The sequence below is a fragment of the Ochlerotatus camptorhynchus genome, unplaced genomic scaffold (genome assembly GCF_037179485.1).
Source record: "Ochlerotatus camptorhynchus isolate MF236.1 unplaced genomic scaffold, CSIRO-AGI_Acam_v1.1 ptg000324l, whole genome shotgun sequence".
Classification (NCBI taxonomy): Eukaryota; Metazoa; Arthropoda; class Insecta; order Diptera; family Culicidae; genus Ochlerotatus; species Ochlerotatus camptorhynchus.
In genome coordinates, this window is record NW_027040812.1 from 5,526,968 (window position 1) to 5,543,247 (window position 16,280).

At 41.2% G+C, this 16,280-nt stretch overlaps 1 protein-coding gene across 1 annotated transcript; it reads left to right on the plus strand.

The window, feature by feature from the left end:
- Window positions 1-9,752: 9,752 nt before the first annotated feature.
- Window positions 9,753-15,600, plus strand: LOC135707987 (toll-like receptor 6). Its single transcript, XM_065229897.1, has one exon. The coding sequence runs from the start codon at window positions 10,102-10,104 to the stop codon at window positions 14,053-14,055; it is 3,954 nt and encodes a 1,317-aa protein (XP_065085969.1). The 5' UTR covers window positions 9,753-10,101; the 3' UTR covers window positions 14,056-15,600.
- Window positions 15,601-16,280: the final 680 nt, after the last annotated feature.

Genomic DNA, 16,280 nt, shown 5'->3' on the forward strand with positions numbered 1-16,280 from the left:
GTTGAATATCTGTGGAGAGCAGCGCTAGACAATCGTTTGTTCCTTTGCTCTTGCGGAACCCAAACTGTGTATTTGATAGCAAGTTATTTGTTTCGACCCACTGATCGAGTCTCCGAAGGATACAATTCATTCCTTCTACACTCAACCTAGCTAACAATGAAGACAACCTTAACAGATAGACCAACTACCTGGATGAATTTGTATTTTGACATAAACACATTTTCTTGATCAAGGCAACCTCTGAGTATCGAAGTCAACATTTGTTTTTATTCATTCGTGGCTGGATGTTGATTATCACCTGTGTTGTTGTCAATATCAATCTTCATCTTCATCTTGGTGCGGAAGATTTTGAGGGTCAAATGCAAAATGATTATTTTCATATTACCCATATATAGCGCTGTTTAACGTGTTCTGTTGTGTTTTATACATAGATTGATGGAAAACTATTGCCTCATGCTTAATTGATGATAATATCGAGGTTTTAGGCTCTGGAGTAGGCATAATTCAAAATAATAATTTTGTTCAAAATGAATTTGATTATTTTGCTTCTGAGGATCACTTCTGATTTTGACAATTTTGGGTTGGATAATCAAGCAGTGATGAATATCAACAAACGCGTATTCGTTGATGTATAATGAACTCATTTGTTTGCTTCGCTCGTACTTCACAGCGAAGATACTCAAAATGACCGTAATTCATCCACACTGGGTTGAAGCGATACTCCTTGCTTGTGATGGTAAATGATAAAAACAGACACTGGTTATAATAATGAAAAACTTCTTCTTATTATTATTCTTCTTCTTCTTATTCTTCTTCTTCATCGCATTTCAAGCTTATTGCTTAACGCTTATTAGCTTATTGCGAGCTCTCAATTTAGATGCACTTCCACAGTAATTGAGAGCTTTCGATGCCTGCACCATTTTTGCATTAGTATAATTGTGTGGCAAGTTCCATCATACTCTATGCGCAGGGAAGCTGAGAAATTTGCCAACCCGAAAAATTCCTAGACCGGACCGGGAATCGAGCCCAGCTACCTTCAGCATGGTCTTGCTTTGTAGCTGCACCTCTGCCGACTGAGCTAAGGGATATCCCAAAACGTGTTATATTTTAAAATTGAATTTGGATTTGGACTGTTTTTAATCTTTTGAGTTGTTGAAAGTGTTGCTATGGAACTTTCACTCACTGTAGCAAGACAACTGTTGGTAGACTGTGGACTATCCTCGCTGTACGACTTGATCAAGTTTAATAACCTCTAATTGTTCTCAACCTGCCATTGTATAAAGGGCAAAACTCGGTTTGGATGAATCCGTGGGCAACATCGCCCACGGGCATCAACGGGATAATCTTCTTACAACAACAGGATCATACAACCGGTAAAAACACAGGCCATCCAACATTCTTCAACGGGTATTCAGGACAGCACTCTCGCCTTTCCTTCGTCACACACCAGCTTAAACCCCATCAACCACGAAACACAATCTAGCAGCTCCAACTAGAGGGATCTCAGCAGAGTAAAAAAGGACTGCGTCCACTTTCCGCCACCAATCGCTCGCGACACTATGGCTTCGGTTCACCAGTACACAGCCTGGAAGACGCAGTGCCTGCTCCTAACCGGCCGAATAAACTCGTGACCAATGCTGAAATTAGAACCGACAACTGTACAGACCAAAAAATAAAAAAAACGCGTCTAATAGCGCCCACGGCACACTTCGATTGCATTTCTGAATTTTATGAGTTGTTGAAAGTGACATTACTTGGAAACCTCTACTTATCATTGCTTACTATGGTTGTCTACTGTTGTGTTCTAATGATTTCAAATTTTTAGAGAGATACTCAAATGGAACGAGCGCACAGTGGGACGAAATCAAAAATAGTGGGACATGGCTATTTGCGACGAAACTATTGAATGTAGCATTTTTATGTCTTCTAGAATGTTTGATCAATTTTTAAATACTTTATTGCAGTGGAGTTTTTCTGCATTGAGCAACAATGTGCATTATTAGAGCACTTAGAACTTTGTAGAATATTGAAAAAATTGAAAAATTCAAACTAAAAGGTTTGGCAAAAAGAAAAGTATTTAGGTGTACTTCATTTTCACGCTAGTACTTCATTTTCACCCTATAACTTCGTCCACTTGAGAGATAGAAAATGGACGTATTGACAAAGTTTCTTAAAATGACTTCATCTACAATGTTTCCACAGGTGTTCATCAATTTCAACAAGACAAAAAACGTTATTTTTTATCTGAGTGTATACAAGCGGCCAGATTGTTTTCATGATTGTCGGTATCAAATGATTAAAAAATCGGTATTTATCGGTATTCACTATTCTTTTTTTGACTAAAGTTGAAAGATGTACTCGTCGGAAGAAACTTCTCGGAAATATTTAAATTATTCTCTTAATGGTACAAACAAAACTTCCAAAGGGAGAATAAAGAAGATCTTGTGGGGGAAGTTTGAAGGAAGTTCTAAAATATATCTAACAAACATCCAATGGGGATCTTCCAAGGCAAATATTGAGAAACTACTATTAATTTTTTTTAGAAACTTGCGCAAAAATATTCAAAAGCCAGAAAAGTTTGGATATCGGAAGCCAATCCCGGAGGAGCCATTTCCAGGGGAAGTTAGGAGAAGCTTGGAAAAACCTTCAAATAAGGCAGAAAAAACCTACGGAGAGTGACTTATGGATAAACTTCCAGTGGAAGGCGAAATAAACTTCTGGGAGAACTCGATAGATACATCCAGTAGAACTTTCATTGAACTTCTTGGAGAAGACGGAAGAAACTTCCAGGGGCATCTGGGAGAATCTTCCTAAGGTAGATTGGATGAAAATTCTGGAAAAAGTCGGACGCCAGAGGACTTACGAATTAGTCGACTACTTCAAGGGGAAGATGGGAAAATATTTGGAAGAAATAGATTTCTGGGGGATGTTAGCACAATATTCTCTGAAGTTCCTCACGTGCTCTATTGATCCAGCAATTTTCCTGATATTTATAAAACATCCCTGAAAATTTCAAAATGTTCCTGAAGTTTTCGGAACTCAGGAATGGTTGCACTTCTGAATAACTCATACTCGGAACTCCTTGAAAGTTCTTACAATTTTCCTAAATTTAATGGAGCTATTTTGATCTCTGATCATCCTCGAAGTACTCGTAACTTCCTTGATTATTATGGAACTATTAGAAAATCTCTTATCTTCTGTAAAAGTCCCCGGATCTTCTTAAGGGCTTTCAATTTATTTATTTTTCAAATTAATGAACATCAGCATTAAAATTCTCTGAACTTCCCGCTATTTTTTTTACGTTTTCGAAACAGCCGGTAAAAACACAGAACTTTCCTTAAATTAAGTTCATATAACTTCTCTTACGTTACCAAAATTTTCATGAACCTCTCGGATCTTAACTGACGTTTTCGGAACTTATTAAAAGGTTCAGAAATTTCCTTGAATTTATGTGCACTAATGCTTCCCTAAAGTTATCTCAATTCTCCTAAAACAAATGGAACTACCCTGAAAACCATTAAATTTCTTTGAAGTTCTTTGGACTTGTGAAGTTTCCAAAATATTTCAGTTACCTTAAGTTCATTTCAGTTTTCTGGGCTTTCCTGAGGTTCCCGGGTTCTTGGATTTGAACAGAAGTTAATGAAACTGTCTTTAATTTATCTGAACCTACCCAAAAGTCCGAACTATTCTGAAGTTTCAGAATTTCTGAAAAGTTCCTGAAGTTTTCCTGAAACTAATGGAACCACAATAAAATTCTGGGAGCATTTCTGAAGTTCCGGAGAAGTTGAAAAACACTGACGGGAGGAGATGGAATAACCTTTCGAGCGAAGCCAGAAGAAGCTTCCAAGGGAAGTCGAAATAGCTTTTCATAAGGAATCGGATAATAATTTGCAGGGTAAGGTGGACGGAAATTCCTAGGGAAAGTTGGTAGAAACTTCGAAGGGAAGATTAAAGAAATGTCAGGAAGTTCAAAAATTACTGTTTTATGGACTTATTTTTCCACTGAATAAAAGTATTTCTCGATTTCCAGAAATTACTGGGATGGAGCCATCAGCTGTTTTTCGACTCTTTGGTTACCAAAAACGGCGAGGAAATGTAGGCATTAGTCGAAAGAGTATAAAGCATAAGAAATTTTTTGAAGATGGTTTTTTTTAGAGCAGGCTCAAAAATTGTAACTTTCAAAAAGATAAAAGTCTCTCACAATAGTTTCCTCTGAAAATTCAGTGCAGGCAGGCAGTAATTATTTTGATTATTAATAAAAAAAATCGATATAAATAGGTATTGAAGCTCAAAAAGCTATATTCTGAGAAACCTTATCTGTATATCGGTACAAGTTTGAAAATCAGCATAAATACCGATAAATCGGTATGTCTGGCAACGCTGGTGTATACCCCCTTAATCAAAAATGTTCACTTCTCAATTAAATAACTGAAAAAAAAATGAAGAAACACTCTAAAAGACATCAAACTGCTAAACTCAATAGTTTCGTCTCAAATAGCCATGTCCCACTATTTTTAATTTCGTCCCACTGTGGAGCGGTAAAACATCAAGTTAGCGTTATGCAATGTAATTGAAAAATGTTCGCATAGTAATTTTCTATAAAAAAAAACTTCTTGACAGCAACAATGCCATATGCTTTGGCAGAATGTATAGGAACAAGATCATGCAAATATATAGGAATTCATACAGAGGGCGGTACCTAAAGAATGTGATATGTTAGAGTTGAGAATGTTTTTCACTCTAACTTAGGGGACCACAAGAAAGTCAAATATGGTCAACCTCCTTTTAAACTTTCTACGTAGTTATTGAACATCCTCTTCCTCTATCTGCGTGGTGGTGTTTTTTGTTTAATGACCCTTCCCTTTAGTACGACACTGGAGGGAAGGGTGAATTAGATGTTAATTCATTTTGGAAGGTGATGCGATCTTTTAAAGAATCGCAAGGTCATTAAAGTTAAGAGGTGTCATATGAACTACTGTTTTTGACGTAGGAATACGTCTTTAATTTCTATATTGAGGGCAATACAGTCAAATAAAAATTCAGACATGTAACGAAAAATCCCAAACACGGATGTAACGATAGAGCGCCAATCGAACACACGACACATTGCGTATGCTCACATGAGCGAGCTCAATGTTCGGTTGACCGCTCACCATTTCACCAATCAAAGGAAGGGAGGAGAAAAGCAGCGGTAATAAAAACACTTGCCAAATCGTTTTCTTTGTCATTTACTTTCGAGCAATGGACGGATAAGCTTCGGACACGACATATGAGTGGAACAGCACGTATTGCACCAATAAGAATCATGACTGATCGGCATCGACTTGAATTAGTGTGAAAGAGCCAAGTAGCGCTAGTTGTTCTTTTACAACAATCCAATTCAATACTGGCCGGAGCACGCCTTGGTCTGGTGTGAATGCTGCCATATACTTGCAAACAGGAACGCTCCAGCCCGTAGTAAAATGTTGCATCACTTCTGATCGGCCACAGATGTGTCATGAGATCCACCGCTGTGGGCCATCATCGTTAAGTGCGCTGCACGTTACAGCGTCACCATCATCGGCGTCGTGAAGCAATGTCATCTATGTACCAGGTCCGGGCGAGTGGATTTGCTTTTTTAGGGCCAACAAACAACAAACAAATGGCCCTTTTCAGGGCCACCAATTCGAATACAGAAGGAGTTAAGATAATAGATTTTCGAATAATTAAAAGAACTAAGATCAAACACGTTTGCTCTGACCACTCACGGACTTTGCGCTACATATTCCAGATTTTAGATGTAAAATATTCATCACCTATTTCTCTTACCATCGGCTATACTTACTGATGTAGGTAAGTAGTAATATCATCATTCAGAATTTAAGGTCACAAACAAACTTTTAAAATTACAGGAATGAATAATCACGGCAGCCGTCCCAAAAAATCATAAGGACAACAAAAATAAATAACAACCCTTCTCAGGGCCACCATTTGAAAAACAACCGGCCCTTTTCAGGGCCAACAATTCAAAAACGGAAAGATTTAAGATAATAGAATATCTTAAGATAATAGATTATCGATCAATTAAAAGAACTAAATGCTCGTTCCGTCCACTAGTCCTTCGACAAACTTTCGTTCGTGCCCCTAGACACAGACCCTTCTACTTTTTTTTTGTCATAATACCGAATCGATAAAGTGACTCAGTGAGTAGGGTAGTTATACACATACATTATGTTACTCAAACATGCCCTTAAAACCAAGGGTTTTCTATTGATCAAAATTAAAAAAAATAAATAAATACAGTTTTGTGAATGTCATGACATTTTTCATAGCGGCCGTTCATTTTAGTTTGTTTTCGATATGATCATAATGAAAAGGGTCAAATGTTAAAAACCAGTATCTCGAAAGCTTTTTCCTCACCATAATGCATAATCAACTGCCCAGCAATGCAGCAATGCAATACAATGCAGCATCGATTCTTCAGACTTGAAATTTATGAATCTGGTAAATTTCTTTCTTCTCCACAATCCGGTAAGTTGCTTCCATCTGACATGATCCACATCCAGTTCATTAAAGAAATTATATATTTCACTCAAAGTGGGGCTCTGCTAAAGCTGAGCTTGATGGTATTCTTTATTTCAAAGACGCCACTCATCATCACATTTCAAGAACAACATGTGAAAAGGCCATACAAGCTTTTTGTAAACAAACCTTATTATGCCCTTTTCTCGCCACCCACATGACACCCACGAAAACCATCAACATCGCCGGATAGAGGCAACTTTCCCCTTCGCGATGAAGTTGTTGTTTTGCATGAGCGACCCTCGGTTGGCGAGAAAAGGGCATATAAAGGTTTGTTTACAAAAAGCTTGTATGCCCTATTCACATGTGGCTCTTGATTTTTGCATCCAATGGTAACCACAAAGCGATCGAGCTGCAGGCCAAGAACAAAAGCGCACTGAACAATTACTTGACCGATGTAACAACCTGTCAATAGTGCGATCGACACTGACCGCTGCGTCAACTGCTGAAAGCAGTCCCTTTGCAAATTCTAAGTAACTATTAATTGAACTGCTGCAAAATAAAACAGCAAAAATCGTTATCTTCCATTTAATTCCACTTATTTAATTTTGGTATCCATGTTCGTATTTCGACTACAATGTGCAGTCTTCATCAGTGCCATTCCCACTAAAGACTTATTAAAAACTAACCCCCTTAAGTACTCATTCCCTAGGGAAAAGTGTCAAGATCACGAGCAACTTGCAGAATCGGAACCTACCTAACTAATGACTAAAGATTTAATTAAAGTAAAGGAGAAAAATCTTTACAACTCTCTTATAAGGAAATATCCAGTGCACTCCTTTGATATTTTTTTTCTCTGAAAAACCTTATATTGAAATATGGTGATCATTTAAATATTTGCTTGAAACATGATATTAAAATCTGCCAAAATTATGTTTGAACACCTGTTTATGCCTCAATTAAACTCCATATTCCTACTTCATAAAACCAAAACTTGTTAAACACCATGTTTATAATAGTGGGTACCATAACTCGAATAAAAGTAATTTAATCTTACCATTCGAGCAGTTCAAAATGACGTTTCCTACTCCTTCAATAGTAATATTTTGAGATTTCCCTTCTCGAACTTTAGGGTAGTAATTCATTGCCTTATATTCTATAAATATCTGTTCCAAGGTCACTTAAAAGCATGACGATTAAGTTAATGATTGATGCTTGAAAAATATAATTCTAAACAGCTATTTTTTTATCATGAGCAAAATCCTTGCCTCCAATAAAACCACGGAAAAACCACTACAAACACAAGATCCATCCTGTAGTTAGTTTTCCGGGAAACTGGCTGTGCAAATCTCGGCAAGATTATGGAGACCTGACAAACCATTCACCTGAAAACGTATAGCTCGGTGTTGTCGAACAATTTAAGCAGAACATAATGTATCATTGAGCAATGCTTTGCCTCAGAATATTTCTTTTTAATTAAATATTTGCTTCTATATTCTTGGTAACCTTCACGAAATAAGCTATATTCACACATAATCTGAAATAGATCCGGCTTAGATTCGCTCGGAAAACATGCATCATATGCTGTTGGCTATTTTCCCTACGTTCAAAGTTTAATAGCTCCAGGGTTAAGACATTATCGGTTGTTTCTATCCATTATCATGAAGGGTCCGGAAAAAAATCAACTTTAGCCTCTAGCAAACACATTCACTGCGGAATCGCTAATTGCTTTAAAACGATCTTGATCATCCAGAAGAGATATATGTAGGCTACGGTCGGTGGCCGGTACGTTATTGCGAATAGAACACGAAAAATAAAAACGGCCGTGAAGGCACGGAGAGGAAGTAAAAGTCGAGAAGCCACTACCACATAGACCAACCGCCACCGTCATCCGGAAGTGTACTTATGAGAATCATCCAAACCGCCGGTACCGTCAGTGTCTATACCTTCTCGGTGGATGCAGAGCGTGATGAATAATGTAATCCACAGAGAGCAAAGAAAGCGGAGCTTTTACGCTCTTTTCCACAAGTGATCATCGATTGGATGAACTTTTGAGACATTCATGAACTGAATGAACGGATGAAGTTGGGGAAGTGATGCGTTCATTCCGAATGGATTGATGAGAGCGGTAAATGACCGTTGGATAATCCCCAAGACTCCAAGTGTACTTGGGTGGACAGGTTTTGCGAAGAGCATAACATAAACAGAGACTATTTTCGATCCCCGGAATGCATCAGAGACAGAGAAAGAGAGAACGAAAGCGTTCATTTCAGCTGACTGGTGCCGAGCGTGACGGTTTGTGTCTCGTAACGAACCAGTCAGTCGTTTCCGAACCGCGAATGTGAGAAGACGCTTGTTTCAGTTGCCGTTGTCAGTGTCCGTGTCTGGTCTTAAATACGTGCCACAAAAACAGTGGAGAATGAACGGTTTCCTCTCGTCATAGGAGTGAAAGGAAGGCAACAAAAAATCGACCGTCTGTTATTGTGTTGTGCATGGTTGTTGATGCCGCGCTCGCTAGATACAAGGCGAAGAATAAAAGCATTATAAAATTAGTCAGAAGAAAAGAGGAAGAGCGGAGAAATAAAGCTGGGCCGTCAGGGCGGTCCACAAGGGGAAGAAAATAGATGTATAAAACAATCTTGTGTGTTAATGTGTTTTCCATCGGCTAAGCTCCATGCTACGAAGCAGAGTGTATTTTTGTTGATGGTGGTGTGTGCTTATTTATAAACGGATATCACCGCCGAGGGGAGCCTCTGAGTGGAGCCCCCAGAAGAAAAGATTCGGTCGTCGGGTCGAAACGAAAAATAAGCGAAACGGCGAAGAATTCGAACAACAACCATCAGTTTAGTGTGTTTAAAGGTTTCTCCGGTGGACTCTTACACGAACACCCTCGTTTGTTTCACGGATAGAGTGAATTAGCTTCGTGTGAAAGAGCGACGTGTGCTTCTCGGAAGGAATTGTGAAGCAAAAGGCGAAGCAAAAAAAGTGACCGACGCACGACCTCCGGATCCGTGTGTGTGCGCGAGCGAAGTACTGCGTGTATCGTATGAGATGAGTGAATAAAACAGATAATTTTGTGTATTTTATGCTCCGATCGAAACTAGAACAGCACGTCTCTTACTAAATAACCGTGGCAAGAGTGGCGTGGATTCCGGTGCGAAAGAGTGTGAACCGTTCGACAGAAGAGTGAAAATGCCAGTTGGTGACTTCGGTGATGAAGTGAATGAAAATTTCTGTTTGAAGTAGATTAATTTGCGATTCAGATTGCGTCTGGCGGGGGAGACCGCGCAGCAAAAATTCATCAATCTGGCTTCGGCACAGGGAAGCGGTGCGATCTTCTTTCTACTCTGTTGTGGATTCGTGCTTCTGCGGTGCTGTACACTGGTGACCGCAGGACGCAACAACTTTCTCCGGCACGATGATGCCCTGCCGAAGGGATGCACCTGGACCGGTGCCGTACTGGAAGTTTCGCAGGAGAAAAGATCCGACGAGCTGCAGTGCAAAATCAAAACCATAACCAAGACCGAGAGTCTGCTAGCTAATATAAGTAGTTATCAAATTGATAGGATTAAATCGCTCAAGCTAGAGTGTAACGACATAATGTTCTTTGAAAGTTCCTTAGAATCGACTACGACGCCTGGAAACTTTCTAGGCAATCTTAACAGCTTGATGCGGCTGTCGATTGAGTACTGTAAAATAAAGTACATCCCAGCGATGGCGTTCTCGAACATGAAAGTTCTGAAAAGTCTATCCCTAAGCACCCACAATATTGACTGGTCTGTGATGAACCTCGAACTGCATCCGGATAGCTTCCGGGGACTGACCGAGCTTAAAGAGATGCACCTGGCGGATAATAACATCTGGACTCTACCGAATGAAGTATTTTGTCCGCTTTACACTTTGAGAGTGCTCAATCTAACCGGAAACAGACTGAGTGACTTATCTCAGCTGTCACTGTCCGACTGGGGCAAGGGGCCGATAGCTCCCGGAAAAGCGTGCAACACGGGTTTGGAAGTGTTGGACCTGTCTGGAAACGACATCACTCTTATGCCAGATAATGGCCTATCAGCGTTAAGATCATTGAATGCGCTTTATCTGCAAGATAACCTACTCAAAGAAATTGCTGACAGAGCATTTGTCGGTTTGGGTACACTTGAAGTTCTCAACCTTTCCAACAACAAACTCACCGCCCTCACTCCGGAACTTTTCCTATCATCGCGCAAAATCCGCCAAGTCAACTTGCAAAACAATTCTCTATCGGTGATGGCACCCGGTGTTTTTGAAGGGTTGGACCGGCTTGAAATGTTGGACCTTTCGCGGAATCAACTGATTTCAACTTGGGTCAAACGTGACACATTTGCTGGCCAAGTGCGCCTGGTGGTACTAAATCTCGGATACAATCACCTCTCGAAAGTGGACCAGCATGTGTTCAAGGGACTGTACAGTTTGCAAATTCTTAACCTGGAGCACAATGCCATCGAACTGATTGCCGATGGTGCGTTTAGTGATTTGAAAAATTTGCATGCGCTCTTCATCTCGCATAATCGGTTGCGACAAATTGAACCGTACCATTTCAGTGAGCTGTACGTTTTGAATCAGCTGATATTGGAATCGAACCAGATTGCGTACATTCACGAGCGTGCCTTCGAGAATTTAACCCATCTGCATGATCTGAGTCTGAACGACAACCGGCTCGAAGAGATACCGTCCGGGATGAAAAGTTTGAAGTTTTTGCAGTCGTTGGATTTGGGCAAGAACCAAATAACCGAGATTAATAATTCCTCCTTTGAGGGACTGGAGGAGCTCATCGGACTGCGGCTGGTGGACAATCAGATAACGGAAATTTCTAGAGATACGTTCTTTGCGTTGTCAACCATCCACGTACTGAATTTGGCCAGCAATCGGATACGGCACGTGGACCAGTCGGCTTTTAGTTCAAATCCGACACTGCGTGCCATAAGGTTGGATAATAACGAGCTAGAGGATGTGGCTGGAGTGTTTACCTCACTCACGTCACTGGTCTATTTGAATATTTCCGACAACAACATTGGCTGGTTTGATTATTCGCACTACCCGCAGTCGCTCGAGTGGTTGGACATCCACAAGAACAATATCTCCGAGCTAGGCAATCGGTACGACGTGGGAAATTGGTTCCAGTTGAAAATGTTGGACGTTTCGCACAATCGCATCAAGCACATCAACTCGAGCTCGTTTCCGAAAAATATCGAAACCTTGCTGCTGAACAACAATCAGATCGAAGAGATTGCCCCGGAGACGTTTACTAACAAGGAGAGCATTGTGAAGGTGGTGCTATATGGAAATCACTTGCGCCGCTTGGAAATGTCATCGTTGGCGCTAACGTTGGTTCCGGATACACGGACAATGCCGGAGTTTTATATCGGTGATAATTTAATCCATTGCGATTGCAGCATGGAGTGGTTACAACGAATCAATGAACTGAGTTATCTTCGCCAGTACCCGCAGGTGAAGGATCTGGACTCGGTGATGTGCACGATGGAACACGAGCGAGGTGAGTTGGTAAGACCACTGATGGAAATGAAGGCCAGCGAGTTTCTATGCAAATACGAGAGCCATTGTTTTGCGACGTGCCATTGCTGTGATTTCGACGCGTGTGACTGCAAGATGACATGTCCGGATCGGTGCAGTTGCTACCACGACACAGCCTGGGAGTCGAACATTGTGGACTGTGGTAGTGTCGGACTAACGGCAATTCCGGTGAAAATCCCCATGGATGCCACCGACATCTATTTGGATGGGAATAATTTCGGGCAGCTGGAAAGTCACGTTTTCATCGGGAAGAAAAAACTCAAGTCGCTGTATCTGAATAACAGTCACATCGATGGGCTGAATAATAAAACGTTCGGTGGAATTCCGGCGCTCAGTGTATTGCACCTGGAGGACAATGGGCTGGAAAGTATTAGCGGAGCCGAGTTTGAGCAGTTGCGTGATCTGAAGGAATTGTTCCTAGATCACAATGCCATCAGTGCCATCGGAAACAAATCGTTCTATTATCAGAAATCATTGGAAGTGCTTACGATAAGTGACAATAAAATCAGTGAATTAAAGCCCTGGGAACTGATGCCACTGGGCGGTAAGTTCCGGCTAATCTCGTTAAGTGGTAATAAACTGGCCTGTGCTTGTGAATCGATGAGTAAGCTAGTGGACTGGGTCGAACGGCAGTTTAACGAAACGGACGGACTAAGTGAATTTCAATGTTCGAATAATAAATTACTGAAGGACGCGATTAAGGAGTGTGAGAGTCACAAGAGTGCCCCGATTGCGACACCAACCGTGCAGCGAACGATTATCGATAATGATTTTATAGACTACTTACCGCTGTTGATTGCCGTACTAGCCGGACTAGTGCTGACGATTCTTCTGGTGACGCTGGTGTTCATCTTCCGGAACGATGTTTGCCTGTGGGCTCACTCTCGGTATGGGGTAAGGATCTGCAAGGATCCACTCAATACGATGGAACGGTGCGAGGATAACGAAAAACTTTACGATGGTTATCTTGTTTATAGTGCGGCCGATGCCGATATGGTTACTAGTCAAATTGCACAAGAATTAGAGCATAATGGTTACGCACTTTGCCTGCACTACCGGGACATTCACTCGGCTGCCTTTCTGGCCGATTCCCTGCAAGGAGCTGCCGATGCATCCCGTAAGCTGATTCTGTTTATAAGTGTCAAATTTATGCAGCTCGAGTGGTCACAACCGGAGTTCCGAGCCGGGTTGCAAGCAGTGCTGGAACTTATCCGACCATCCCGGCGGAAACAGAAGCTTATCCTAATCACTTCGGTGCCACAATCGATGCTCACGATGGACCCCATAATGGACATACTCACGCGAACCTGCACCGTTATCTCGTGGGACGATCGGCGCTTCTGGGACAAACTCCGTTTTGCCATGCCGGACATTGGCAAAAATTCTCCTGTAAATAAGGCCCCCCATCGCAAAGCCATCAACATCCGGTATACTCCGGCCCCAACAAATCCTACCGCACCGACGGCCACCTGGCCCAAGCGCCTCAACTCCGAAGTATGCGTACAATATCCCCCACAGTCGGCTCATTCTCCCAACCACAGTACTTACAATACCGAGGATGAACTTTCGACTGCTTCCTCGCCGCAGTACGAAGCCCCGACGCTTCATCACGCAGTCGGAGGAGGTCACGCGATGATTCCCTTCCACCTTCACCATTCACATGCCCCATCGGCGCCATCACACCACATTCCACTGCAGCAACAACAGCAGCAACAGCAGCACCAGACCAGTCATTCGCCGCACCTGCAAAACTACCCCCACCATCCTCAACACCACCACCAGCAGCAACATCAACAACAACACCATCAACTGAACCTTCAGCAGGGAAACGCCTCCACTGCCATGGGAGCTCCCGTGGGCTACTACCGCACCAGTAAGTCCAACAATACCAACACCCTAGGCCACGTGTACTCCACCATACCGGAGTCGCAATACAACACCCATCACTCCAATCGCAGCGATAGCAATCGACCGTACTTTGTGTAATATTTACTCTACTTTTAGCTCTTTTTTCAAATCTACCACCCCTCCTCCACCCTCTTAATTCTCCCATCTCATGTGTACTTCATTCCCCATTCATTCGTACTCGCTTTAATAGTCCTACTATTATTAAAAAAAAATGCTAAATATTGTGTATACAAATTGTTTACAACACTACTACTCTGTGAACTACTCGTAGGCTAGGTCAAAATGAAAAAAATAAAAGACTTATTTGATTAGAAATCTCCCTCTCCGACCCATGCAGCCCAATCAAAACCCTATCGCTTTCTGTGCAAGCGAGCATGATGCGGATGCCAATATGATTTTCTCGTACCCATTTTGATTTCTACTTCTTCTTTCAATAACATAAATTCATCTTGGAAAGCGCGAGAGCCCACGACGCATCATAATCAGTCTGTTTGTTGATTTGTTTTAATTGAAAGTGACCGCGCGCAGCTTCAGCCGAGGAAAACATGACCGGGGAACAAAGGCAAACATTATCTTTCTGGGCGGGAAATCAAAATTGATACGCGAGTAAATATGCATAGTGGTACTGATTAAAGAGTGGAATGCTGTTGAAATTTGAAATCGAGTGGAGGATGCTCAATTGATTCTGGGCGGCATTTTTTCGTGACTCGCTCTGTCTCGCTGTCGTATATCGCTATCTGGGACAGCGCGGGACATTCATCGTGGTTGAACAACGGTTTCACTGACAGGTTACAATTCTTCAGTGCTGTTGACCGTTGACGGGCCGGATTGGGAAACGATGACGGAATATGCGTGTGCGGAGGACAGAGTAACGACGATGGACACTGCATGATAAGACCTTGGACCATATGTAGTCCGAAATGAGCTGATACATTTAGATAGCGGGCAGAAAATTGTTTCTGGCGATGCCGAGCTAAGTCACACATCGATGTAGGTATGTAATTTGATCGTGTTGCGATAGCCGGCAGTGTGACAGTTGATGAATTGACTATTGTTGGGAGTGGAATTTTTGCGTGTATGGGACGTGACGTGATTAGTTTGCACTTTCGATTGGATCCGGAGTGATGATGGAGTGTATCCGCGATCGGAAGTGTTGAATTTTCGGAGAACGGGAAGAAGTAACTTCGGTGAATTTAACTCTTGACGTGTTGTTATGAGAATCTCGAATAGTTTTTCAGTAAGCATAAAAAGCTGAGGTACTTAGATGATTTCAGAACAGTTTTGTTACATACAATACTTCTGATCGATTCTCAACGTTGCGCCACCATGAGATCAAGCTCGATTTACATCGCTTCTTCTTTGGTGCCTTTCGTCTAGTGGGGGTACGCGTACTCCGGAAGCTTATTTTAATCTGCGAGTAGTTTTGAAATGTTGTATAGAAGGGTCTTGGAAGCTTTATTTTTTGCGTAATTTTCAGCTAAAAAAATTGCTTATTCAGCTGTTGATAAACTCAAATTGTTTGTTGGGTAGCTTTTAAACCCGTTTAAGCCCAAAAACTGAAACTCAAATGAAAGAGGAGCACCTTAAATTTGTCATTTGGTGGTTGTTTCAGCGATATTTTTTTTTTTTAATGTGCTCAGATCAATTATGGCCTTTTTTTTAAATACGTAGAATTTGAATATTATTTTAACGAAATATGTTTATGCTAGAGTTGTATATATTTCTGCTCTTATGAAATGTTAACCTTTTGATTGGCACTAGATTGCGAACAGAGACCGACGTTGAATAGAGGAAAAGAAGATGTTAACCTTTAGAGGAGCAACTAGGGCTTCGCCACAACGAGGAAGATGATATTGCTTTGAGTGAAAGTGTTCCCAGATTACGCATAATTTGTTTAAACAATTATGTTTAAAACTTGTCGTATCTTCCCGATTTTTTTGAATCCTGGTTCAATTCACAAAAAATTTAAGTTTGATGATTATCATGGAACATTTAAAAAATGAGCGTTCATTAGACATTAGAATGTTGTTAGCAGTCTTTAAATTGAAAGTCACCAAGCATTCGATGAATGTGTGTGATTGGAACAAGTTTTCAACCTCCTGCTACGCACTATTCTTTCGGTTTTTATTTTGTTACCTAACACACCAGACAAACTTTTTTGTTTGTTTGTTTATTAATTTATTTGATAAAGCTCAATTGAATTTACTTTACACAGCCGAAGGTTCTTGTTCACTATATTCTTCTTCTTCATCGCATTTCAAGCTTATTCCATATCGCATATTAGCTTATTACGTGCTCTCCAC